This window comes from Castor canadensis, chromosome 5 (genome assembly GCF_047511655.1).
Source record: "Castor canadensis chromosome 5, mCasCan1.hap1v2, whole genome shotgun sequence".
In the NCBI taxonomy this organism is placed as follows: Eukaryota; Metazoa; Chordata; class Mammalia; order Rodentia; family Castoridae; genus Castor; species Castor canadensis.
The window spans coordinates 131,758,466-131,784,605 of record NC_133390.1 but is presented as its reverse complement, the minus strand read 5'-3'; the positions used below and the strand labels follow the sequence as shown (position 1 = coordinate 131,784,605).

The 26,140-nt window shown below is 44.1% G+C and overlaps 1 protein-coding gene across 1 annotated transcript in view; it reads left to right on the top strand.

Annotated features, from left to right (window-relative positions):
* Nucleotides 1-7,817: 7,817 nt before the first annotated feature.
* Nucleotides 7,818-26,140, top strand: part of Pygb (glycogen phosphorylase B) — a 53,379-nt gene continuing 35,056 nt past the window's right edge. The window contains exon 1 of the mRNA XM_020184698.2: nucleotides 7,818-8,192. Within this exon, the coding sequence (XP_020040287.2) occupies nucleotides 7,950-8,192 (243 nt within the window). The 5' untranslated portion in view covers nucleotides 7,818-7,949. The remainder of the gene's footprint in view (nucleotides 8,193-26,140) is intronic.

Sequence of the window (26,140 nt, the reverse complement as noted above, 5' to 3'; positions counted from 1 at the left end):
GCCAGGCCTGGAGTTACTGCAGGAGAGCAAGTGGCTGACATGGAGGTTCTTGGGCACTCATTTGCTAGGATAAGGCACAGAGGCCCAGTACCCCAGCTCTGTCTGCCTCAGACAGCCACAAGGCAGTCTGGGTCCTCACACTCTGCTGCCCCTGCTATGGATGACAGGTGGCTAGCTCCAGGGGCTGGGAAGGAGTGTCCTTGATTTCTTCCATGCAGTCATTTTCTAGAGACACTTGTTTCCCAAGGTGACTTCCACAGGTATATCATCATTCATTTTGTATGAATTCAGGCCATGTGGAAACAGCAAGACTTTCAGTATGCACTTCACATATCCTCCTGGACAGTCGAACAGGCAGGCATGCCTGTGACCTGGAGCTTTCTGCTTGATGCAATGCCAAAAAAGGACAACAGTGAGGACCTTGATCACCTATGTGCTGATTTTACCCCAGCCTGATCTTGCAAGAGCAGAAGGGTGGGGAGCAGACCGGCACATAGTCATTCTCACACCTGGCTTTTGTGCTCTGCTTCTTGGATGAAGCAACAGACAGGTCCCCAGCCTCTCTGGTCACTCCACTGAAACAGAAAGTCCAGTCTAATACTTAACTCTGGACTAACCACCAAAGTTTCAGGGTTCGTCCAGGTTAATATTACCCCCACTCACCCAAAGGTGGGAAATGTTTGTGTCTTGGAAGAAAGACAGTTGATGGCCTTGGGGGTGTGACCAGCTTGCTCTCTCTTTAGCATGACCATCACTGTGTCCCTTACCAACTTCTTTCTGTGCCCCTCCCAAGGGAGGCACAGGAGAAGAACCAGGAGGTAGACATCATGGGCTGACTCACCTCTAGCTTTAGAACTCATCTCACAAGCATTTCAGAAGTAGGACTCTGGGCCTACAACCCAGGTATTGGTCTTGAGGTCCAGATGAGCCTACGACTGTCCCACTGCAACATATTGCACTGGGGGAATCCACAGTGCATTTAATAGCATTCCTATTAGAACCAGGCCTGCCCTGGGTTAGAAAGGCTGGGGGCAGAGATCCCCAAACTTACCCACTAAAAATGCCCTGGAAGTGCTGCTGGGCCGTTGGAATTTGGATTTAGGGCTTCAGGAATGCGTGGAAGTATCCGTATAGGGAGTTCTTACCAGCAAGTTTGGGAAACTGTTTTTGGTACTATTTGCAGTTCTATAGGCAAGGTCCTAGGGGCTACACTACATTCCTATACTACATCATATCACAGTGATAAGTGACGTTTGTTCTTAGTACACTAAATCAGGAAGCACTTAGAAAGGGGTTTGTCCCCTTCTTGGTGATACTGGAGTGGATCACTTCATGAAGCTAGAGACTTTCATATCTCTCCATTGGAAAGTGCCTTCTCCTTTGTAACTAATAAGATAATCTGTGGGCTGTTCTCTTGCAGCCTTTGCTCAAAAATACTAGCATCTACTCTTGTCATTTGTTTGACATCCTTTAGAAAGGAACTTCATTCTTTCTTCCCCACCTCCTCTTATCACTCTGGACTCATTTTTTTGGTAACATCGATATGTGAAAATGTCTCCAGTAATACCTGTTTATGTACGCTAGGGGAGGGAGGGCTCCAACTCCACCATGTTGCTCCAGTGGTGGTCTTTCTTCTATCAGCTTTATGATTGCCTCCCTCTCAAAAACAATGCATTTGTTATTTGCCTCCCAGTTCAGGAAAGGCCTGGTCAGTATTCATTTGCAAACGCTCGACTGACTAGCACAGTAACCAGCAGTGTTGCCTAGATTCCAGAGAATTCTAGTCCTCCTCACCTGCAGCCTCCCTGAAGGCTAGTGAGCCTGGGGCTCCCCCAGGATCACTCGTTTAATCAGTATTTCTTTTCTTTCTTTCTTTTTTTTTGGCATTCCTGGTGCTTGAATTCAAGGCCTTAGGCTCGCTAGGCTTGCTAGGCAGGTGCTCTACCATTTGAGTCACTCCTCCATCCCCTAACCAGTATTTCTTGACCTCTATGATCAATGGGACATTCTTGGGGTTCTCAAGAAGTCTAGCCTGGTCCTCCAAAAGTGTGGTCCACTCTCAGTTCCTCCAAATTCCCACAGCATTATATTCCGCACACAAAGCATCTGAAGTAACAGAATCTTAAACACTATTTAGAAGAACTTCCAGGGACATTTATTATCTCCAACAATACAGAATAGCTCATGACCACTGATAGAGTAATAATGTAGCCATTTTGTGAATCGGCGGCCATTTTATTCTCAGGCCTCACTTCTTGAGAAATGGAGCCTCCCCCAGGCAACCTCAACCCCAACAGCAGCCCCACCCTTAACAGAAATTCCCACTCTCTAAGACAGCTCCACCCCAATGGAGACTCCCGCACATGCGCTAACTTCCTCAAGTTCCCTCTTCTATAAAAGCCATGCCTGGCCCAGAGTCAGTGCTGCGCCATCTTTCCCCGGCCAGCCTGACAGCTCGAGCCTATCATTAAACCTTGCTCTTGGATGTGAAACTTTTCTCGTGAGCTTTCTTTGTGCGTGGTGTTTTTCCTAACAACCACAATAACTGAAGCTTCACCAACATCCTCCCACCCCACCCCCACCAGATACTGGGGTTTGCCTTGTGATTCTCTTTTTGGAAAAACTTGCAAGGCAGCCACTCAACCACTTGAGCCACTTCCCCAACCCTTTTTGCTTTTAACTATATTTATATACATATATATATATTTTTTTTTTTTCAGTACTGGGGTTTGAACTCAGGACTTACACCTTAAGCCACTCCGCCAGCCCATTTTTAGTTGGGTATTTTTCAAGATAAGGTCTCATGAACTATTTGATCGGGCTGGCTTTGAACCTCAATACTCTTGATCTCTGCCTCCTGATTAACATTACAGACATGAGCCATGGGCACCCAGCTTAATTTTTTTTTTTTTAGAGTGTATTGTACTCTTGCTCTGTAACTGGGATAATTTTTTATTGGTTGAAATAGGATCAACTTTTTTTGCCTAGACTGGCCTTGAACCTCGATCTTCCGGTATCCACCTTCTGACTAGCTAGGATTACAGGCATGAGTTACTTCATCCTCATCCGTCAGTGCCATCTCTTCTTTTTCTTTCCTTTCTTTTTTTTTTTTTTCCTGGTGGGACTGGGGTTTGAATTCAGGGACTGGTGCTTGCATAGCAGGTGCTCTTTCACTTGAGCCACACCTCCAGTCCACTTTGCTCTGGTTACTTTGGAGATAGGGATCTCTGGAATTATTTGCCCAGGCTGGCCTAGAACTGTGATCCTCCTGATCTCAGCCTCCCAAGTACCTAGGATTACAGATGTGAGCTTCCAGCTTCTGGCTCATGTCTTCTTAATAAATGCTTAAAACTGGTCTTCCAAAGAGAGAAAAAAGAGATTATAAAGAACCAGTCAGTCTGTGACAGGGGCTTCTCTGACTTTACTGTCTTCCCTTGACACCAAGGCATGAAGTTGCCCTGTCCTGGTTATAGCTCTGAATCCATGCCGCCAAAAGAAACCCTTTTTCTTGCAGAAGCAAATCTGCTTCTCAGCATTATAAAAAAGCAGAATCAAATTTCATTCCATTTTGTGTGTTCTGAAGCTGTATAGTGTCACTAAAATGGAAGATGAGAGCTGCATTCCACACCACAGCTGGTCTGGCCTTTGGCTGAGCCCCCACCTCTGGTCTGGATCCACCATTGGTTGGGTACAGAGAAAAAACCTTTTCCTTTTCATGTTAGGTTCTCCAGGTGTCACTGGCTAACAGATCCTTTGTCTAGTGTAGGATAGAAACTGAAAATGGGGGTGGGGTGGGGGATAATTCAGTGGTAGAGCACTTGCCAGTATGCACAAGGCCCTGGGTTTGATCCCCAGCAAAACTAAAAAGAAAGAAAAGAAATCAGACATGGCCTCATTTTGAAGCAAAGGAAAAGTGAAAGTTGATTACAGAACAGAAGTACAGTGAGCTACCACATAGAGTAGCCTTGAACAGAGATGCACATTTCATTTTATGGGAAAGGCTTGAATAACCACGCTTTCTCAGGTACAGCAGCTGTTCAGCAGGCATGCAGACACTTTTTACACAGCTGCGAATGTGTCTATATTTGTGTTGTACCTCCGCTCCACCCCCCACTCCATGCAAATTTGACTATACCATACCACAATAGAGTATTAACCACAAAGAAGAACAAAATCATGTCATTTGCAAGAAAACATATGAAGCTGAAGATCATCATGATGGGCGAGATAAGCCTGACTTAGAAAGACAAATACTGAATGTTTTCTCTTGTATGTGGAATCTAGATTAAAAAAAAAACAAACATGCAAATAAAAAGGAAGACTATTTGGGAGGGGGGTAGAACAAGAGAGGATAAGGGAGGAGTGAATAAGATCCAAATACATTATATACATGTATGAAAATGTCACAGTGAATCTGATTCTGTACAATTAATATATGTTAATTTAAAAAGAGAAATGAGGGTAAAGTCTCTGTCAGATTCCTTGCCATCTTAGTGGTCGCAGGTCTTAACTGTTTTGCCATAGTTCCCTGGTTTCCTGCTTTTGCAAGAAGTACAGCAGCCTGCCTGCTGCTTCCCCATCTCACAGGTGGAGACCCTGTGAATTAGATGGGCCAAAGACAGATCAAGAAGAGAAAAACAAGCAAATTTATCAGCATGTGCTTTGCTTTAATGCAGGAGTACCCAGCGCTGATTAACTCAGTGAGGGGAGGCGTTAGAACTTGAGTTTGTATTATCATCTTAGATGAAAACAGAGGAAAAGGGGTTTGAGGTTCTAGGAAGGGGAGGAAAATTATGGGAAGGTACCCAGGGAAACTATGTTTAACCAGGGTTGTTTAGAAAGCTTTGTTGTGCCTTCTCCACTGATAAAAGTCAGTCATTAAAGATCCTCTTCTTCCTTAGGTGGCAGAGGGAGACATTTCATAGACATCTTCATTACAGATGTAGATTTCCTTTACAAAGTGAAAATGTGTGCCTTTTTTTTAGAGCTTGCCCTATGTGTACTGAATCTCAATGGTCTTTAGTTCAGAATCATTCACATGCTAAAGAAGCATATTTTGGGGGGAATATTCTGGCACCCCTCAGTGGCTCACTGTGCTCTACCTACACTGGACGATCTCTTCTATGGAGTAAGTGGGTGCCAACCTCAGGCCCCTTGCACCTGCTATTCCTTCAGATTTGTTCATTCATTATTTATTTATATTTTTGAGACATAGTCTTACTACCTGGCTGAAGCTGGCCTCAAACTCCTGAACTCAAGCAATCCTGTTGCCTCAGTCTCCCAAGTAGGACTATAGGTGTGTGCTTCCTGACCAGCTCCATCATTAGTCACTCCACTCTTCACAGCACTTGTAACTATCTAAAAATTATATCTTTAAGCTAGTGGACTGGCTCAAGTGGTAGAGAGCCAACCTAGCAAATGTGAGGCCCTGAGTTCAAACCCCAGTACCACCAACAAAACAAAACAAAACAAAAAACAAACCAAAATAACCCAAAAAAACAAAGAACAACTATTTCTTTGAAAATGGCTGAATTTTGGGGTTTATCCATTATTGACCAGTGGGAAGTAAGGCGACATGATAATTAAAAGGCTCTTCTCTGCTTCTATTAGGATTGTCCTTCTCTTCGGCAACACAACTTTATGATGTCGGTTTTGTTTTGCTGTGGTGCTGGAGGATGGAGCCCAGGGACTCATGCATGCTAGGCAAGTGCTCTGCTACTGACCACATGCTCAGTCCCTGTGATGCTAACTTTGAGTATAAGTAGTTTGGGGCTTGTGCAAGGTGGGATGAGGAGTGAATGTTGTGAATTCTGTTAATAGCATGTGAGCTTAGGGAAATGTTTTAACATGTCTATGACTCAACTTCTACATCATAAAGTGGGAGTAATAAAAGGCATTTGTGGGAATTATGAGTTAACACACACACCACACTCAGATCATTGCAGCAATGAATGTCAGCTTCCCATTCCTTGCCCAGTTAGGGGATTGAATCTTTAAGTATAACCTATGTTCCGGCAGAAACTGTCTTTGAACAACTTTGGTTTTTGTTTTGTTTTGTTTTTCACTCTGTTATGTAGCCCAGGCTGGCCTCAAATTTGCCAGTCCCAGACTCCTGGGTGCTGGGATTATAGGCCCAGGTACCAAGCCCGACTGGGTTTGTTGTTGTTTGTCTTCTTTTCTTTCTTTTGTGGGACTGGGGTTTGAACTCAGGGCTTTGCGCTTGCAAAGCAGGCATTCTACCACTTGAGCCACACTTCCAGTTGTTGTTTGTCTGTTGAAGATTTCCTTGCAATCTGTTCCCCAGAGTAGTATAAGTGGTCATGGCACATTTTCATGACATCTCCTGAATTGTCAGGTCATGCTCAGAAAGATTGTGTCAGATTCCCCAGTCTCCAGCCAAGCCAGATTCCCAGAGCCCTGCCATCAGTGACTGAAATTTCATCTTGCCAGCTTCAGAATCCCTAGGATATAGTGTAGAGCTGAAGCAAAATGGGAGTAGGGACATTGCAGATTTATTGTCTCCTGAGAAGTCTGTGGCTGCAGGGTCCAGTTAAGGTAACTTTGGAAGCATTGCACCAGGAAAATGAACGTGCTTGGACTTTTTTTTTTTTTTTTTTTTTTGTAGTGCTGGAGATCAAACCCTAAAGTCTCACTTGAGCTAAGCACAAGATCTACCACTGAGTAGCTGTGCGACATTCCCATTCTAGCACCTGGACTTACGACATCTCCTATGGGATGAGTCTTTACCACTGTGATATTCAGGAACCTTTAGAGCCCTATCAGCCCCAGACCACCTGAGCAAACCTGTGGTCCCACATAATCAGGGTTGGGGGTGGGCGGAGTTTAGGCAACTTTTACAAGAGGCAGTACAGTGTGCAAATGGCTAGCAGGTCTGGTCTGCTAGGTGCACCTGGTTCTGACTCCTTGAGAAGCACAGTGTTGAGCAGCTGTGGGAAGCTGCTTGGGTTGGGGTGGAGAGGCTGCATTGTTTCCTTCCTCCTGCTGTAATGTCAAATGGCAATGTGTCTGTTGATCTGTGGTTTGGGGGACAGGGTTTCTCAGTGAGGACGCTCTTCACTTAGAAGAGGGGTGATGATAATAATTTACAATGCCCTTGTACTCCTGTCCACTTGCCACTGGTTTTCTCCGTGTCTGCCACCCTGGTCTAGATTGGCAGGCAGATTTGCACTTTCTCGGTGTAAACTTACTTTTTTACTTAAGTACCATTTTCAGAGCCACCCTTACCCTCAACTCAGGAGACTGGACCCACCAGGCGTTGGAGGCTGCCTGCAAGCTTGTACTCCGTTTCCCTGAACATTCACCAGCACTCGGCCGCACCCCAGCACCCAGGGCACTCCCAGAAGAGGACAGCTGGTGACCTTGTACAGGGCAAGGGACGCCAGCCCCAGAAATTTCAGAAAGTCCCTGAACAGCAGGACCCCCCTCCCTGACTAACCTCCCCAATCCCGTGCCAGAAGCAGCCAGGAGTTCTGCTCCCTCTAGTCGCTTCCTACTTTTGTTCCTCGAGGAGGCAAATCTCAGCTCTTTGGAGACCGAAACTAGGTCACTTGAGCTTCAAATACACCGCATTCCCCATCTACGCGACATTAAGCCAGAGTTAAAGCCCCTCCTGGAGGCCCCACCCATAGAGATTTAGAGTCACGCCCCTCCCCGTGTCCCTGCCTCCGCTGGACCGGAGGTCCCTTACCGCGGCGCGGCCACGCCCCCAGAAATTCCGCAGACTCTCCCCGCTACGCGGCCACGCCCCCAGCAACACGAGGCCCCTCCTCGCGGCATGGCCACGCCTCCCGCGCAGTGCGCAGGCGCGGCCGGAGCCAGCGTGCAGACGCCGCAGTCCTTGGCGCCAGAGACGGTGCAGCATCCCTGGTGTTGGTGTCTCCTTGTGCGTCTCGTTGTCCACACCCCAGTCCTCCCGCTCTGCCGGCACGATGGCGAAGCCGCTGACTGACATCGAGAAGCGGAGGCAGATCAGTGTGCGAGGCCTCGCGGGGCTGGGCGACGTGGCCGAGGTGCGGAAGAGCTTCAATCGGCACCTGCATTTCACTCTGGTCAAGGACCGCAACGTAGCCACGCCCCGCGACTACTTCTTCGCGCTGGCGCACACGGTGCGCGACCACCTGGTGGGCCGCTGGATCCGCACGCAGCAGCACTACTACGAGCGCGACCCCAAGGTGAGGCGGTCGGCCCCGCTGTAAGAGGGCCTAGACCACCTGCCCGGGTCTCTTAGGTAGGGCGGGGTCCCGGCTGCAGGGCATCCTGCCGCGCCTCTGCCCAACCACCCAAAAGGGCAACCTCTGGTCTTGGTCCCTTTTGAGCCACAGTCTTCTGTGAACTGACAGCAAAACAGTGCATCCTCCCGGAAAGACGCATGTATTCTCAATGCGCCGGGGTGTCGGTCTGATTTGAGGGTCACCTTTGCCCATCTTCCCTAGCTCCGGTTCCCCCACACACACCCACGCCCACCGATGACCTACGTAGTCGCTTCTAGAGGAGGATAGCTTTTCGTGGCCCCCCTGCCTCCTCCATCGCATTTCCCCGGAGGTCAGCTGCTATGACTTTTCCTGCCGAATCTGCCCCGCACAGCTCCGGGCAGGGCAGATTCGAACTGTCGCCTGGAATCCGTGGCATTCCAGGGCTGTAGAGGCCCGGTCCTCTGCGCAGTGCGGAGTCCTCGGGACCTTTTCACTAGGAGCTTGCCCCTGCCGCAGAGGTCTGCTGCTGCCCGCACATCCTACGTCCGAGTCCTGGTGGAATTTTCCGGGCAGTTTTTAGCTGTGCGCTTCCGTGATGGCAGCACAGTTGGTGTTTCCTCTCCCGTCTCCCCTTCCGCTCCTCCTTTTGTCTTTCTGCAACAGCGAGTGGGGAGAAAAGTGGTCTGGAATCAGGCCTTATAGTTTTATGGATTGGAAAGGGTGAGATTAGTAATCTGCAGGGAATTATGGGGCTTTTTTTGGCGAAATCAATTAGAAGAAAATCATTGTGATGCCTGCTTAAAGCAAAAGAGATCCGAAGCTCAAGAGATGGAACACTCAAGAGAAGGCTCTGCTTTTGAGGTTCCTGCACCTTCTCTGGAGAAATTTGCTCTGGTTAAAGTTTACTGAGATTGCTTTAGTAATTGTTACTTTTTATATTTTGCAAAATTTTGTTTCCAATAGAAAAATTCAAAATGTATCGAGGAAAGTCGGTGATACACCCCATTATTCTTAACCATGTTAAAATGTAGGTGCCTCCTTCTAGATCTTTTTCTAATCCCAAATATCAAGTATGTGTATTTGTATAGAATATGCATATTTGTATGCTTAATTTTGTGGTTTTTCTGTTTCATTCATAAACATTTGTAACTTTTTCACTCATAAACAGCTTTCCAAGTCAGTAAAAGCATACTTGTTTTCAAATTGTTTGGTGTATCATAGTCTTGGGCAGCCTCCTATTGGCAGTTTTGCTTTTTGCTCTTGACCTGGAGAATTGTGTCTTTCCTATCCTAATGCAGGGTGAAAACTGGCAAGGAAAAGGCACTGCAGGTCCGAGGGCGGTTAGCAAAGATTTGATTTCTTTAGGCACCTGGGCACTGGGGAGTTGCTTTTTTGATGAGATTTTTGGAGTATTTTTGTAGGGCACTAAGATATGTTTGATAATTGCTAAGAGTAAGATTGATTGCTTTTCCAAACTCATTCTGTAACTCCTTTTTTCCTGAAATAGAAGATGGTAAAAAGGACAGACCTGTTAGAATACCAATTGGGCCTCTTCATTTTTAGTATGCAAGATAGCTTAGGAAGAAGTGGCACCAAATGGCTAAAACAGGTTATTACAACAAGGGCTTAGGATGACTGCCAGGGAAACTAGCCAAGAGGCAGTGGTTCCCCAGAATCCCTTGCTCTGATGCGCAGATTCATTTGTATTGTCCAACCAACAGATGACAAGGACACAGCTTTGCTTGCACATTCAAGGGCATTTCCCAGGACGATACCTTAGGGCTCCTGTAGTGCTGGGCCCAAGGATTAAGGAAATGACCTTCATGGACAGAATCAGCCTCATAAACAGAGGCTCAGCAAGAGGTCTGTCTTGATTGTCTGCTGCAGTGGTTATTGGTGCAGGCCTTTCTCTTTTAAAGAAACCACACAGCTTCTGATAGGAAGGCATTTAAAAATTGAAAGTTGAGTCAGGCGTGGTGATGTGCACCTGTAGTCCTAGTTACTCCAGACGGTGAGGCAGGATGATGGAGAGTTCTAGGTCAGCCTAGGCAACATAGTGAGACCGTGTCTTTTCAGAAAAATCAGAGCTGGGTGCCAGTGGCTCACGCCTATAATTCTAGCTACTTGGGAGGCTGACATTGGGAGGATTGCAGTTTGAGGCTAACCTGGGCAAATAGTTTATGAGACCTCCCCATCTCCAGAATAACTAGAGCAAAACAGATTGAAGGCTCAAGTCGTAGAGCATCTGTTTTGCAAGCATAAAGCTCTGAATTCAAACCCCAGAACCACAAAAAAAAATCAGGAGCTGGTGTGGTATAGCACAGTGGTAGTCCGTTTGAGGCTCTGGGTTTAATTCCCAGAACTGGAGGGGGAAAAAGTGGAAAGTTGGACTTTAAGTGCTTCTCTGGCTAATTCTTGATGAAAATATACTCACCATCTCCCTTCTTTGCAAATATCTCATATTTGCTGGTAATGGACCCGAAACTAGCCCACCAGAGCCTATGAAGGATTTCAATAAAAACTTGTAGAGCCATACCCCCCCAAAGCCCTAGAAATAGACTGTAGCAGTATGACATCATATTGGATAAAACAAGGCTTTTATTATTTTTCTCTTTTATTTATGTAAGTCCTTATGATTACTGGAGGGAAAATTAGAAAACACAGATAAACCAGTAAGAAAAAATTAACTGTAGACTCACCACCTAGAAAGAACATTGTGAATGATATAAATATTTTGTATTCTACATCTTCCTCCCCCTTCCTCCACTTTGGTGGTCCTGAGGATTGAACTCAGGGCCTAGCACCTGCTAGGCGAGTGCTCTATGATTTGTGCCATACCGTCAGCCTGTTTTGCCTTATTTTTTCAGATAGGATTTCATTTTTGCCTGGGACTGATGTCAGACCTCGATCCTGCTATTTATATCTCCTGAGTAGCTGAGATTACAGTCATGCACCATCATACTACACTTGTTTCTTGCTAACTTTAAATAATTTTCTTAGGATGTATCATTACGGGAGGGATCGTAGTGCAGTTCCGGTTAGACCTATAGTTACCTGAGTTACCTTGCTCCCAGCATCTTTCCCCATCAGCCCCTTCCCTGTTGCTGACTTTTTGCCCAAGCTGGCCTTGAACCAGATCTTCCTGATCCCTGTACATCTTCTTTTCTGTGCTGGTAGAAACACTGGTTTTTATTACATAAATTAGTATTGTGCTGAGCCTATTGTTTCATAACTCTTTTCATTCTTTATTTTTAGTAATAGCAGAAATAAATTTGCAGCGCTCAGAGGAAGATTTTTTAATTTAATTTAATTTTGTTTTTGAGACAAGGTCTTGCTATGTAGCCCAGGCTGGCCTTGAACCCACTATTCTCTTGCCTCACCCACCATGCCTAGCTTTCAGAAAAACATTTTTCAAGTAACCTGCCTGGCAAATCACGAAGTCAAAATTTCTGGCTAATATTGGGAGGTCTGTGTTTGGTGAGATGCCACGCTTAGTTATAGACACGTCATAGATTCTCTGCAAGGTCTAGAGTGAAGTCTGGCCTGAAACTGCAGTGCCTGGATTACACCCAAGGCATGGGCAGAATTGCTGTTGGTAAGGGAGGATCCTACCTGAGTCATATTCCCCTGACAAATTTTTTTCTTGGTGCTGGGGATTGAACCTGGGAACTCATGCATGCTAAAGCATTCAACAATGAACTACACTCTTAGCCCTAAACTCCTTTTTGTCCTGGTTTTACCAATCTTCTTTACTACTATGGGTTTCGGTGGGTTTCTCTATCTCTGTCCCTCTCTCCCTCCCTCCCTCCCTCCGTCCCTCCTTCTCTCTCTCTTGCTCCCACCTCCCTCTCTTTCCCCTCTCTCCTCCCCCTTCTCTTCCCTTCACCACCCCAGGTCAGGCTGACCTGGAACTCTCCACTCTTTTGCCTTAGTCTCCCAAGTGCTGAAATTACAGGCATCACCACCATATCCATCTGGATGGATTTCTTAACCTTTCTTATCCTCCGGAAAATGAGGGAAGCTGAGTTAGATAACCTATTTCTGAGATTTCTTGCCATTTTAACATGTTATGATTTTGTGTCTGCTTATAAAATATTTAAGTTTTATATTGACATTCCATCTCTATTTAGAAAGAATTTGAAGCTGCTGAAGCAAGGTGTAACACAAAAGGTTCAGATTAATAGAAGGCCTCCTAGAGAAAGTTGGGGTGGGACAGTAAGTATAGAAGAGTGGGTTAAATTCAGGTGCAAGGACAGGACACAACCTTAGTGGCAGGTACAGAGTGATTCTTCAGACTTGTGGTAATTCTTTCACAACTCCCATGTCAGTCACTCCCTGAGGCTGCTCCTGGGGAGGCATCTGATGCTCCAGTAAAATTTCAGTGAAAGTCCATGCTAGGGTGGATGTAGTGGTTGTTCTCGACTTCCCTTTCTGAGATAACCCACTTTCACCTCTGAAAGTGCCTCTTCTATTCCAGTAAACTACACTTTCACTACATTCTGTGTCTTGTATGAATTCTCACCAGATGGAAGAACTGAGATAGCTGTGCTGACCCTCCTGTAACAATGTCATTCCAAAACATCTTTACAGAAACATCTAGAATAATATTAATATCTGTATAGTGGCCCAGCCAAGTTGACATATAAAATTAGCCATCAAAACCTGTAAAAGTGAGGTCAGACTGTGTTCTAAGGTAAATCATGGTACATACTTGCAGGCAAGACTCACAGACATATAGGGTGTTAAGTGAATTAGAATCACTTCATGTAATAATTGTTTAATAGCTGTTGTAAGGTAGGCATTTAAAAGGTTTACATATAAAAAGATATGTAAATGAACTTGACTCATTTAAGACTCAGCTATCTAGACTGGAGGTTTGGCTCTAAGTGGTAGAGCACCTGCCTAAGCAAGCATGAGGCCCTGAGCTTAAACCCTAGTACTGAAAAGAAAAAAAAAAAACAACTCGCTTCCTTTGCAGTCAAAAGCCTCACAAAATCAGCAGGAGATATAAGCAGTTATCTTGATAAAACATAATCTTTGTCTTTTAAGCCAGTTTCTTGCAAGTGTTACTAAGAGTACAACAATATTCTTAAGATACCCTTGTTCTTATGGACGTAGAGGATTAAGAACAATAAATTTTCACTTCAGAAAATCCTTTATGTAACCTTTTAGCTATAACCAACCAACTTAATCTCACATTTTTTACAGTCTCAGTCTCTCTCTCTCTCTCTCTCTCTCTCTCTCTCTTTAGCAGTACTGGGTTTTGAACTTGGGGCTTTGTGCTTGCTGGGCAGGTGCTCTACCATTTGAGCCACACCCCTGGCCCTTTTTGCTCTGGTTATTTTTGAGATAGGATCTCACTTTTTGTGTGGGCTGGCCTGGACTGTGATCCTCCTATTTATGATTCCCACCATAGCTGGGGTGACAGGTGTGCACCACCACTCCCAGTTTTTTCTGTTGTGAATTTTTTTTAACCTGGGCTGGTCTGGAACTGCAGTCCTTCCAATCGAAACCTCCTTCATAGTTGAGATAATAGCCACGTATCGCTGCTTTCAGCTATTGGTTGAGATGGGGGCTCACGAACTTTTTGACTAGGCTAACCTCTAACTGCAGTCCTCCTGATCTCTGCCCTCTGAATAACTAGGATTATAGGTGTGAACCACTGGCACTGACTACATCCTTCTTAAGACCTACACATAAACTTTTCAGCTTTTCTGAGCTTTCTGGTTTCTGTCCTATCCTGCTTTTTCATTTTGGGAAAATCCTTTGGACAAGGCTTACTTTACAAAATCCTTCATCTAAAAGCATTTCCTCTTCCCTTTAACTTTCTTTTCAAAAAATACATTTCCATGCCTTCCTTATATCTCATTCCTGTTTGCTGATTCTTTTTTTTTCTTCTTTTAATTTGCATTTTAAAATAAATTTTGCCAAACTTGTAAACTTAGCTAAAACTGTTTCTCCAATAAAATCAAATACTCTTAAGTAGTTTATATTTTAAGGGGGAAAGCAATCTCAAACTGACTTTCTATGTAGTAACAGTTTACAAAAAAAAAAACCTAAAAACATTTGTTTATAGAACTATATACTGTAGAAGAGAATTGAATGCAAATTATATGTACAATAGAGTGAAACAAATAAGAGTGTTCATTTAAATAATACAATTTTTAAGATCCCTTTTGTCAGACTCTTGTTAGGAAGTCATAGCAGCCACTTAAGTTTAAAACAGCACCTTTTTTTCCTTTAGTGTGGATCTTGAGACTTAACTCTTGAATGCCTGCATTTTAGTAAAGAATCTTGGCTGGATAACTAGTTTTCTTAGAAGTGACAGCAAAAGAGAGAGATTAAAGAGCTACAAGGAGCTAGTTATTTTCAGGAATTCCAGGGACAGATTATGTTTCTGCCCAGTGCTTAATTCTTACTAGGTTAATACACAAAATAACATATGAACAACTGTATGAATGCAGAATGTCCTCTTAGATAAACCTTTCTGCCAGGTTTGTTACAGTTCTCTCTGAAGGGATGGTAACAAGATAGATTCAAAGGGTTTTCATTCTTCTGTAAGTCACAGCAGATCTCCTTAAACCTCCTAGGTTTTGGTTTTTTTTTTTTCCATTATAAGTCGACTGTAAGATTTTTCCAAACGGCTTTAAGGTGGAATAGAAGATCGTGTTAAACGTGACATACCAAGGCAACACAAACACAGAATTTTCTTTTCTCTTTTGTTTGTGCCCCCAGAAGCCAAAGTGGTGGAAGTAATTTAAAGGGTTCTTCCACACCAGGGAGTGCTGACTCTAATACTGCTAATAGGGCATCGTCTTCATGACACTTACTATGTAGATCCTTTTGGTCCTGCCAGAAAAAGAAAGTTTGTATATAGGGTACCTCAGTCGATTTCTGGGTCAAACCTGAGCTTCCATTCTGTAAGTAAGCTAGAGAGCCATCCCTCGCCTACCAGGTGAAGTGTCCTTCTCTATCTAGTAGGTGTTTCAAGCCTTTGGTCAGGAGAGAGCATCCCTTGCTCATGGTTTCCTTAGTCAGAGTGAGTGAATCTCTGAGGCATTACCCCAGAATTCCTGGAGCTCTGGTGTAGTAGCCAGCCTTTCCAAGATCCACCAGCATCCCTGCTTTTTCAGAACTTTGTTTTTGTCTGACATGAGGTACAAAAGAAATCCCAAGTGAAGACAAATTAGTTAGTTCTACCTTGTCTCTGGGGAGTTTTATCTAATTGAAAGCAGGATAAGACAAATGGGAGACTTGTGTGTTACCCAGATGTTAACCAGCAGCACAAAAAGTGTCTAGGGAAGACAACCAAGCCACACTGAGCCAAGGCTCCCCTTTAGGGCAAAAGTCCATCCAAGAGGTTAGAGAAGTAGGGGCACAGAGTGGGAGGTTTCCAGAGGAAAGAAAACTAGGAGGGGGGTTCAGTTCTTTGAGACACATATTGGAGAGTCTGGAGGACTCCACGTGGGACCTTTGTGGAATTCTAAGCATGAAGGTCTCCATAGAAACAGATCACGAGCTACTTGACAGACAGACCCAGTCCTGTAAAGTGGATGGGAGAAGCCACATGGATAGTGCTAGAAGGAGGAGTGCTGGATCTTCTGGGCTCTGGTGTTGTTCCTGAGGATGACACAGGAAATAACCTGAAGATCCGTTTTTCACCCCATGCAGAAGGGGAGAATGTGACATTTTGCCCTATAGCAAAGGCAGCAGCATCAGGAAACTGAGCTGTATATATGGCAGAATTGAACCATTCAGATAGGAACTCCTTAGAAATGAAAAGAAACAGGAGTCCATGGAGTAGAATAGCTTGCAGAGTAGATTTAGGTAGCATTGTCTTGATCCAAGTCCAAAACCAGAAACTAAGAGAGTTCAGAAAAGGGGAAAGTGTCTGCAGTGTGCAGCTAGCATAATTCAGCCCTCCTCAACCCCAACGGGAGGAGGGGAGAAGATGAGTTACCTCTTCATGGATCCCAGTCATGGCACCGAAAGATGTTATGGAGCACAGATGAATGGAATGCAGTTATCTACATTCTTGCATGTGACAGGAGAAGAATTCACCCAAGACACAAAATGTAGTGAAATCGTAGTTTACTGAATAGAAAAGCCACTTTCAGAGGTGAGAATGACCATTGCATCCACCCTGGCACAGACTTCCATTGAAGTTTTAGGGACGTGGAACATCAAGTCCCTTCCCAAGACCAGCCTACAGGAAGTGATTGACATGAAAATTGTGAAACAAGTGCAACATGTCTGAAGAATCACTGTGTGCATTCCATATCTGTGACCACCTAAGAAAACCCATGGTCAGGGGAAGGGAGAAGTATTAAATGTACAATGAGATGGTAATGGGCGAAAGGAACTCTTTTTTTTTTTTTTTTTGTGGTACTGGGGTTTGAACTCAGGGCCTACACTTTGAGCCACTCTACCAGCCCTTTTTTGTGAAGGATTTTTTTTTAAGATAGGATCTCATGAACTATTTGCCTGGGCTGCCTTCAAACTGCAGTCCTTCTGATCGCTGCCTCCTAAATAGTTAGGATTATAGGCATGAACCCCCAGCACCCAGCAAAAGGCAACTCTAGGTAAAAGTAGCCCACCTTAACCAGATAGGCCAGAGCTTTTTTATCTTTACTTGGAACCAGATGCAGTGGGCCATAAATGATTTGTATGCATCCCAGACCAAGTTTAATCTTGAGGAGGGTCTGGCCATACCAGGCCTTCTCCCTATCAATCGTATGAAGGGTTTCACAAGCCTGAAAAACCAGAATCCTATATACAGAAAAGTTCAGCCTGTGGCATGTAAGCAAGCAGACCAGGAGAGAGAACAGGGCTCTTAGCATATGTGCATCAAACTGAGGAGTCTTCATTTTAGGGTTCCCCTTGTATACCCCTGTTGCTCATGTCTAACTGCTGCCTATCAAGATTGACATTAAAATTAGTGTATTTGGTTTTTTAATTAAAAATTGATGGGCATTTATTGGATGCCCTACAATTCAATTCAATTCTGACACTGTCTACATGGAATTAGCATCAGACCCCATAGGTTAAGGGCTCAGTCCCATAAGCCTGCCCCACTTACATGTCATTCACAAGTTAGGGCCTCCCTCCAGGGCTTTTATAATTTGCTAGGACAGCAGACATAGGAAAATGCCTTACTTACATTTACTAGTGTATTATGAAGAATACAGCTCAGGAACAGTCAGCCACAAGATGTGCATAGAGCAGGGTATAGGGCAGGGGCTTGGGACTTCCTTGTTCTGCAGGCACCAACCTCCCTGCCCCCTCCATGCAGTTACTAACTGGGAGCTCTCGTGTCTGGATCCCTTCAGTTGGCTATGATATGGAGGCCTCATCTCTTAGGCAAGAATGATTAAATCTTTGCCCACTGGTGATTAATAGCTCCTTTCCTCTCCTGGGAGGTTGGTGGCAGGGGTGGGCCCTCTAATCACCTGAGCTGGTTCCCTGGCAACCTCCATGTAGGTACCCAAAGGTACCTTATTGACATAAAGTCAGGTATAAGGGAATAACAAAAGACGTTTCTTGCACTATTTTTTTTTTTGAGACAGTCTCACTGTGTAGTCCAGGTTGGCCTTGAACTGCAATCCATACTAGGATCACAGGTGTGCACCACCACACATGGCATATGCCTTCATTCTCACCACTCTTATCCCTTACAAAAAAATTAAGAGGGTTTTAGGAGCTCTGACCAGAAGAGCAAGTGTATGTCTTCTTGTGTCACAATACCACAGCCTCTGACGGTTGAAGGCCTTCGAGAACAAATTCTGCCAAACAGCCACCTTTGGACTGGGACTGTACTTCTGCTGGCCTGCCCTGCCCTGCAGATGGACTTACCCCTTGCAATCCCATGAGCCAGCTCCTTAAATCAACAGAACTGTTGCTTCTCTTTCTCTGGAGCCCTGGATGGCTGCAAGGGCCATTTGTGCCTTTCTGAGATGTTGTTACTGACTTCATTTGTGCATCTGAGACATTTTTAAATGATTTTTTAATTAAAAAAAATTCAGTGCTGGGGATTGAACCCAGAGCCTTGTGCATGCTAAGCACATACTCTACCACTGAGCTACCTCCCGGCTGATTTTTTAAGGCTTTATTTTACATGATTACAGACTTTAAAGGTTGCAAGAAGATACAAAGAATCCCCCTATAACCTTCTCCCAGACTTCCCAAATGTTAAACATTTTAACATAATTATTAGTAATTTTCCTCTCCCTGTAAATACATTGTTTTTCTCTGAACTGTTGGGAAGTTAGCTGCAGCCTGGTGTCCCTTTACCCATAAAAACTTCAATGTATCCTTCTGCAAATTTGGGAAATCTTTACATAGCCAGTGTGGGTTGTTTAAACTCCAGACATTCACCCTGACATGCTGGTCCTGTACACATATTATTCAGCCTCACTAGCTGTCCCACTGGCAGGAAAAACAAGTGGGACTGGGGTCTCAGCTCAAGTAGTAGAACACATGGCAAGGCCCTGAGTACCACCAAAAAAATAAATAAAACAAGATGCCATGACACACTTAGAAAAGATGCAAATAAGGAAATTAATAGATATGGAAATGTCACAACGAACCCTCTGTATAACTATTATATACTAATAAAAACATTTAAAAAAAAAAAGAAAATTGAGAGAACTTTTTAAGTCTAATCAAGATTATACTTAATTTTTCTCATTAAAAAGAGGAAGGTGGGCTGGAGGTGTGGCTCAAGTGGTAGAGCACCTGCCTAACAAGTGCAAGGCCCCGAGTTTAAACCCCAGTAATGAAAAACAAACAAACAAACAAACAACAAAACTTTCTGGGAAGAGGAAGGCTTTAAGCCATAACAAAAGGTGGGTGTGGTTGTGCCACCTGTAGCCCAGCTAATTGGGAGGCGGAGGCGGAGGAGTTTGAGGCCAGTCTGGGTAAAATAACAAGATCCTATATCAAACAGAACAGAACAAAACAAAAAGCCCCACAATTCTTAAGACACAAGGCAACTAAATAACATAAGAGCTGGCTTTTTCTCTACTTTCTGTAGAATGGGTTCTGAGGGTACAGCAAAAGGAAGGAAAACATCCATGAACCCAGAAATTTAGAAAGGTAATTGTACAAGGGAAAAGTTAACAGTGCCTTCAACGAAGTCTTGTTGAGTAGGGGTGACAGGGCATTTGGTTGTAGCTGATTTTTCTCAGCCTTCAAAAATAGTTTAAAATGAAACTGAAAGCAGCTCTGTTTAAAAATGATAACCAGAACCTCATTAGTTATAAATAGTTTGACACAGTCCAGATCACTTAGCACAAGTTGATTAAGCTCTGGCCCATCTGTCAGAGAAAAGAACCTTCCATCACCACCTGACATTTTGTAGAGCGTCACCATGTGGAAGGCAGAGACAGTGGGTTGTGAGAATATAATGTCCTGTAATACAGATTTGTCTCCTGCAAAACTAAATTACTGTGAAGATCTTTGTAAATTCTAGAGTCGCATAATTATACTATATTTTTGTATTTCCAAAATGGACTGAGCAAACAACCTGTGTTCTAATCCTAGGTATTGTTGCTTAAGTGGAAAGGAAATTCAGATCTATGTTGAGAACAAGCTTGCCAGTTCCTCTCAGGAAACCAAGTATCTCTAGCACCTAATTCTAATGAAATGTGCTGTGTGTGACTTCATAGGCCTAGAGCTGTCTAGATAATCCTCATATCCCACAGCAAATGCAGTACTGGTTTTATAAAGCTGTTCTAGGAGAACTACTCTGAGATGCTGCAGAGTGGATGGCGTGACTGATAAGGGAAAGCAAGGACAAGCCCTGTCTGGCAGGTGAGAGGGCCGCACCCAGCCCAGTGTCTCTCCTCTCACTGGGCCTTTGTTTGCTCTGGGCAGTATCTGGGGCCATGTTCAGCTCACAGGAAGGAGGTAGGAGAGCGAAGGTCCAGTCACGGGAGGTGGCCTTCTGCATCTGGAGGTGCAGGGAGCCTTCCCAGGGCTGGTGAGGCATGTTCACCAGCCTGTTCACCATGTTCACTGGCCTCCGAGCTGAGTCAGTAGTCCACGTGCCTGTGTCTTGGGGTCATGGGTGGCAGGGAAGAGCATTCTGCCATGAAAGCCATTCTGTGCCCACTTAGTCATTGTTAAGTGGACAGACCAAATAGACAGGAGAGTGTTGCTGCATGTTCCTGAGAATCAGAGAACTAGCCTCAGACTAGACCTGCCTGTGACCTTCATCTTGGTGAAAATTGTCACCAGTCTTTGTTCTGTGGCCCTGAGGGCTGGAAAGTTCTCTTTCCTTTTCCACCACAGTGTTCAGCACTTTGGTTAAACAGAGACTCTAATTAAAAATCTTTTCAGGGAGCTGCGCTGTGCGCAGGTTGGGGGGGGGGGCGGTGCGCGGGCGGCCCCTCCCCTGCCGGGAGCCGCTGGAGCCGCTCGCGGGAGGGAGATGTGGCCGCTCCTTGCAGAGGCACTGTCACGTCTCAGCCTGACAGAGGGCAGCTGGCTGCATGGATGGATTGTTTCCAATGAGGGAGAAAGGCTAGGCGGAGGCCAGCAGACCCTCTCAGGCCTGTGGAAGAAGATTCTTCAGTGGGTGACTGGTGCGCATTGGCCAGAGTGAATCATTCAGGTTGGGTCTCACCCTTCTGTTTACTGCAGTCCAGGCTGCTGTGCCCACTCTCACTGGGTCTCCATGGTTCCTAGTTCAGTACCATTTGGCTTTTGGGGATCCTTGTTTGAGGACTTTTTGACCTTTTCATTGATGATTCATTCGTTTTAGCCCCCTGAAAATAAAGGCTTGATATTAGAAGTTTGAGAAATTGGGGATTAAGAGACCTCACATTTGATCCAGATCCAACTACTGTTGAGGAGCCAGTTCAGTCTGACGCTGGAGTCAAGTAGCCATCAGAGCACCGGCTTTGTTACTGCTACAACTAGATGGAACACTACCAGAACTGAGGCCACAGAGAAGGTTCTGTCCTGTCCCTCCACAAGTGGCAACAAAGAAGTGGAGGCCTTGGAGATGAAGGCGGAGTCCCCTGAGAAATGCAGGGATGTTGCCATGAAGAAACGAGAGCCAGCCAGGACTGAGAATAATGCTGAGAGGGTGGAGAGCCAAAAGGCACAAATTCTAGATTCCACTCTGTCCCTGCAAAAGAAGAGACCATTCTGACTGACTCGGCCATCCTGTTGACTTCAAGGATGGGAGTCCGGCCCACGAGGGCACCTCAGATGTCAGGGTCCACAGTCCATCCTACATATACTGAGGCTGTTGTTTGAGTACCAAAATGATGAGTTCATGACTAGTCTGAGATGAAAAGAGACACAGTAGCTAACTTAGGAGCAGGGTAGTTCCTGAGTTCCTGAATCAGAAGTCTTCTTTCAAGGCCATTTGAGCTTCATGATAAACTTTTGTGAAGTATTCAGATGTTTGGGACTAAACCAGATAACATCAAAAACCAGTTATGTAACCTGTAGCTCCCAAGCTACTCTCCTATGCACTTAAAATTGGTATAAACTAAAAAAAAATTAAAAATAAAAATCTTTTCAGGAGAGGAAAAAGAACTGGGTCTACGATTTCTGTTCTGTTGGTGTCAGTTGTGTAAAGAGCAAAATAAGGCTCCACTTGGTGCTCCTAAACACCACTTCTGTAGTCCTTGAACTTCTAAAATGTCTTTGGAAGGTTAATGAGGTATGTACCTGTGTTGATCATATTTTCACCTGTCTGTACCAAAGAGCTTCATTTATGCTTTTCTGTGATTTATCTAGTGGTATAGCTTTGCATATAATAAATAAACCCAATTTAAAAGGGGAGGGGGGTATGTAGCTCAGTATTAGAGCACTTGCCTATGTACAGAACCTTGAGTTCAAGCTCCAGGTCTGCAAATAATAATAATAATAATAATAATAATAATTGTTATAATTTTAAGCTACCTCTAGGCCACACTTGATGCAGTCATATTGCAGAAAGGGACCACACAAGAAAAGTCAGTGGCTTAGTACACAGGGGTTAAGGGATCCTGCCGTCATCTTCAGGTCGAAGCAGATGAGGTGACTCTCTGACCAGCGCTCCCTGAGTTGGGAAGCCCTGTCCTTGGTTGTCCAAGAGGCCTGGGCAATGCCTGGGATAGCCATGGGCTACCAGAGCCAGCCCCCAGCCTGCTTGGACAGACTTTTGCCCTCAGATGCTATTTTCCAGAACTGCCATCCTATTAATTTACTGGGCTCTGAGTTGTCCTTGAAAAGCTGATGTGAGTAGGGGAACCAATGCCATGTAAGCCCAAGCCTGGCCCTGTATAAACCCTGAGCTGACTGTGGTGTTCTCAGAGGGTGAGCCATTTGCCTGGTCCCCCAGCTGGCCATATCAGGGAAGCCGCGATTGGACCTTAGCCTGTCCGATTGAAGTCTATTCATTTTCTTGGCTGGCTCCTCCTTTAAGCCTCTTTAAGTTTGATGGCTTTTACTCAACTATCTTAAGGAAACTGGGTGGGGGGCGGGGAATGGACCACAACTGAGGAAATGTGAAAGTTCTTAAATTAAATCAAGCTGTAGAAAACCCCAAATAACAACAAAGCATCTTGCAGTTCTGAAGCCCAGTGCATGGCTGAGCAGAGCCTGCAGCAGTGCCTGACCTAGTGCTGGCCCCATACAGTCTTTTCTGGGAGGACATCATTTGGAGGACTCTGGGAACCTCACTGTGCTAGTTTGTTTTCTCTGCACTGCAGAGGAGGCTGCCTGGTGAGATGTGCAGAACACTTAACATCTGTATTCAACTTGGGGGGAAAGTGAAAGAGAATCAAAGGTTCAAGTCTAGGCCCAACATTTATGCTTTACAAATAGAGGTAGTCACACTCTTGGGAATTCAGTTGTTACATTTTACTTTTCACAGTGCTAGATGACATTTAGACATTTTGGCAGAAAGATCAAGCTATAACAACATTAAAAATATACGTTTTTAGGAAAAGGCAAAATAAAAACATCTTGATCATATTTCTGACTGGTCAGCTGTTTATAAAGCTTCTTGGGAAGAACTCCAGAAGTAGCTTTGTGGGGAATAGCCCTTATGTATACAATAGTCCCCCTTACCTGTGCTTTTGCTTTTAACCATTTCCATTACCTATGGTCGACTGCAGTCTGAAGATATTAAATAGAAAATTCCAGAAATAAACAATCCATAAGTGTTAAGTTGCATTCTGTTCAGAGTACTGTGATGAAATCTTCCATGTGTCTACTGTTTTGTTTGAGAGGTGAGTCACACCTTTGTCCAGTGTATCCACACTGTGTATGCCACCTGCCTGTTAGTCACTTAGTGGTCTCCTCAGTTGTCATATGGACTGTCACAGTATTGCACTGCTTGTGTTCAGTAGCTATTATTTTACTTAATAATGGCTCAAAAGTCCAAGAGCAGGGATGCTGGCAATTTGGATATGTCAAACAGAAGCTATAAAGTGCTTCTTTTAAGTGAAAGTTCTTGACTTAAGGAAAGAAAAAAAAGTGTGTGCTGAGGTTGCTAAGATCTACAGCACAGTAAAATTTTTGAGAGGCCACATTCACATAATTTTCACTATATTATTATTATCAAACAGCAGAATAATTATTATTTTCCTTTTTAAATTATTGGTATTATCCCTTACTAGGCTTAATTTATAAATTAAACTTTATTAAAGGTATATATGACCAAGCATGGTGGCTCAAGCCTGTGATCCTAGCTACTTGGGAGACAGACATTGGGAGAATTGACCAGGCTAACCTGGGCAAAAAGTTCATGAGACCCTCATCTCAACCACTGGCTGGGCACTGCAGCGCACACCTGCCATCCCAGCTATGTGGGGAAGCACAAATAGGAGGATCATGGTTCAGACTGACCCCAGCATAAAGTGAGATCCTATCTCAAAAATAGCCAATGCAAAAAGGGCTGGCAGAGTGGCTTAAGTGGTAGAGCAACTGCCTAGCAAGTGCAAGGCCCTCAGTTCAACCCCAGCACCACAAAAAAAAAAAAAAATGTATAGATGTACAGGAGAAAAACGTATGGGTTGAATATCCCTAATAGAAGTGTTTTCAGATTTGGGCCTTGGGGATATTTGCATAGCCTTTACTACATGAGCATCCCTCATCCTAAAAATTTCAAGTGAGGCATGCTCAACCTGTGTAGGATTTGGTACAATCTGCCATTTCAGACATCTTTTGGGGGTCTTGAAATGGACGCCCTCGGATACGGGGGGATATTGCACACAGGAAAAAAGAAATTATTCTACGTGAACCTTTAACTTGCAACATTTTCTTTGACAGCTGGCTTCTAGCTGGGCTCAGTATGTTTTCATATTAAATAACACACCCTGCCCGTACAGCACCCATGGCCTCCTTTGTACTATGGAAACTCCATCAAATAATCAGTTGTTGAAGTGTAGTGTAAATACAGTGCAAGGCAATGAAAAGTCAGCAAGAAGCAGTGGACTGTGAACCATGGTCCAGCAGGTGCACTCACAGCAGCGACTGCAAGATGCTTTTGTGGTTTAAAGGATTTTGGAATTTGGATAGAAATTTAGAAGACATTCTCAAATAGTCAAAAAGGAAAAACAGGCCATCAAAGACTGAACTCTGGATTTTGTATATTGTTTCTTTTGTATATTCTTTTGTATATTAAATTTAGATATTTATGGGGTTTTCTTATTTATAGTGAAAAAACTGATGTTTTCTTTCTTTTTTCAAGAAATGCAGACATTAAGTGTCCTTTGTCTTCCATATTAATATTTTCTCTCCAGTCCTTTCATGCTTTTCCTCATTTTGTTCAGTTTTCTTCAGCCAGGTTTTTGTTTGTGGCTTTGCTTTTGTTTTATATTTAATGATACTTACCTTTGTTTTTGCCATTGACCATGTGATGGTCAATACATGTATATACTGTATAATGAGATTTATCACTTTTTTTTAATGTTTGATATAGGATCTCAGTATGTACTCTAGGCTGGACTCCAACATACTGTGTAACCCAGGGTGGCCTCAAATTTGAGATTCTCCTGCCTCTGCCTCCTGAATGTTGGGGTGACAAGCATGTGCCACCACACCTGGCTTATTCATCACTTCTTTATGGTAAAATCATTCGCAGTCCTTTCTTCAGGCTTTTTACAGTGTACAGCACAGTCACTAGGCTGGTCTTGAACTCCTGGACTCAAGTGATCCTTCTGCCTTAGGCTCCCTAACAGCTGGGACTATAGGCACATGCCACCACGCCCAGCTTTGACAATATCTTGTCTTTTTTTTTTTTTGGCTTTATTGTTTTATTATACAAATCACTCAGAAAAATGTAGACATCACCTCACCTGGAATGTAAGGGCTCTGCATGTCTCTTTGCAGTTCAGTTACATTATTAAAAATCAATATGGCATAACATAGCATGTATTATTCTTAAGGAAATACATAAGAGAACCTAAAGCTATATTAAAATATTATCACCCTTCTGCTCCATCTGTCATATATTTGTAAATTAAATTTGTCACTAATAAAGATGTGCCACACTGCAAGGGCATGTGTGAAAGAATGACAGAGAATGGAGGATTTAGAGACATATATACTAATATAGTCAATGAAAACCGCAAACAGCCTACACACAAAGTCATTTCTTTTTTTTTTCTTTTATTATTTATATGTGCATACAAGGCTTGGGTCATTTCTCCCCCTGCCCCCAACCCCTCCCTTACCACCCACTCCGCCCCCTCCCTCTCCTCCCCACCCCCTCAATACCCAGCAGAAACTATTTTGCCCTTATTTCTAATTTTGTTGTAGAGAGAGTATAAGCAACAATAGGAAGGAACAAGGGTTTTTACTGGTTGAGATAAGGATAGCTATACAGGGAGTTGACTCACATTAATTTCCTGTGTGTGTGTGTTACCTTCTAGGTTAATTCTTTTTGATCTCACCTTTTCTCTAGTTCCTGGTCCCCTTTTCCT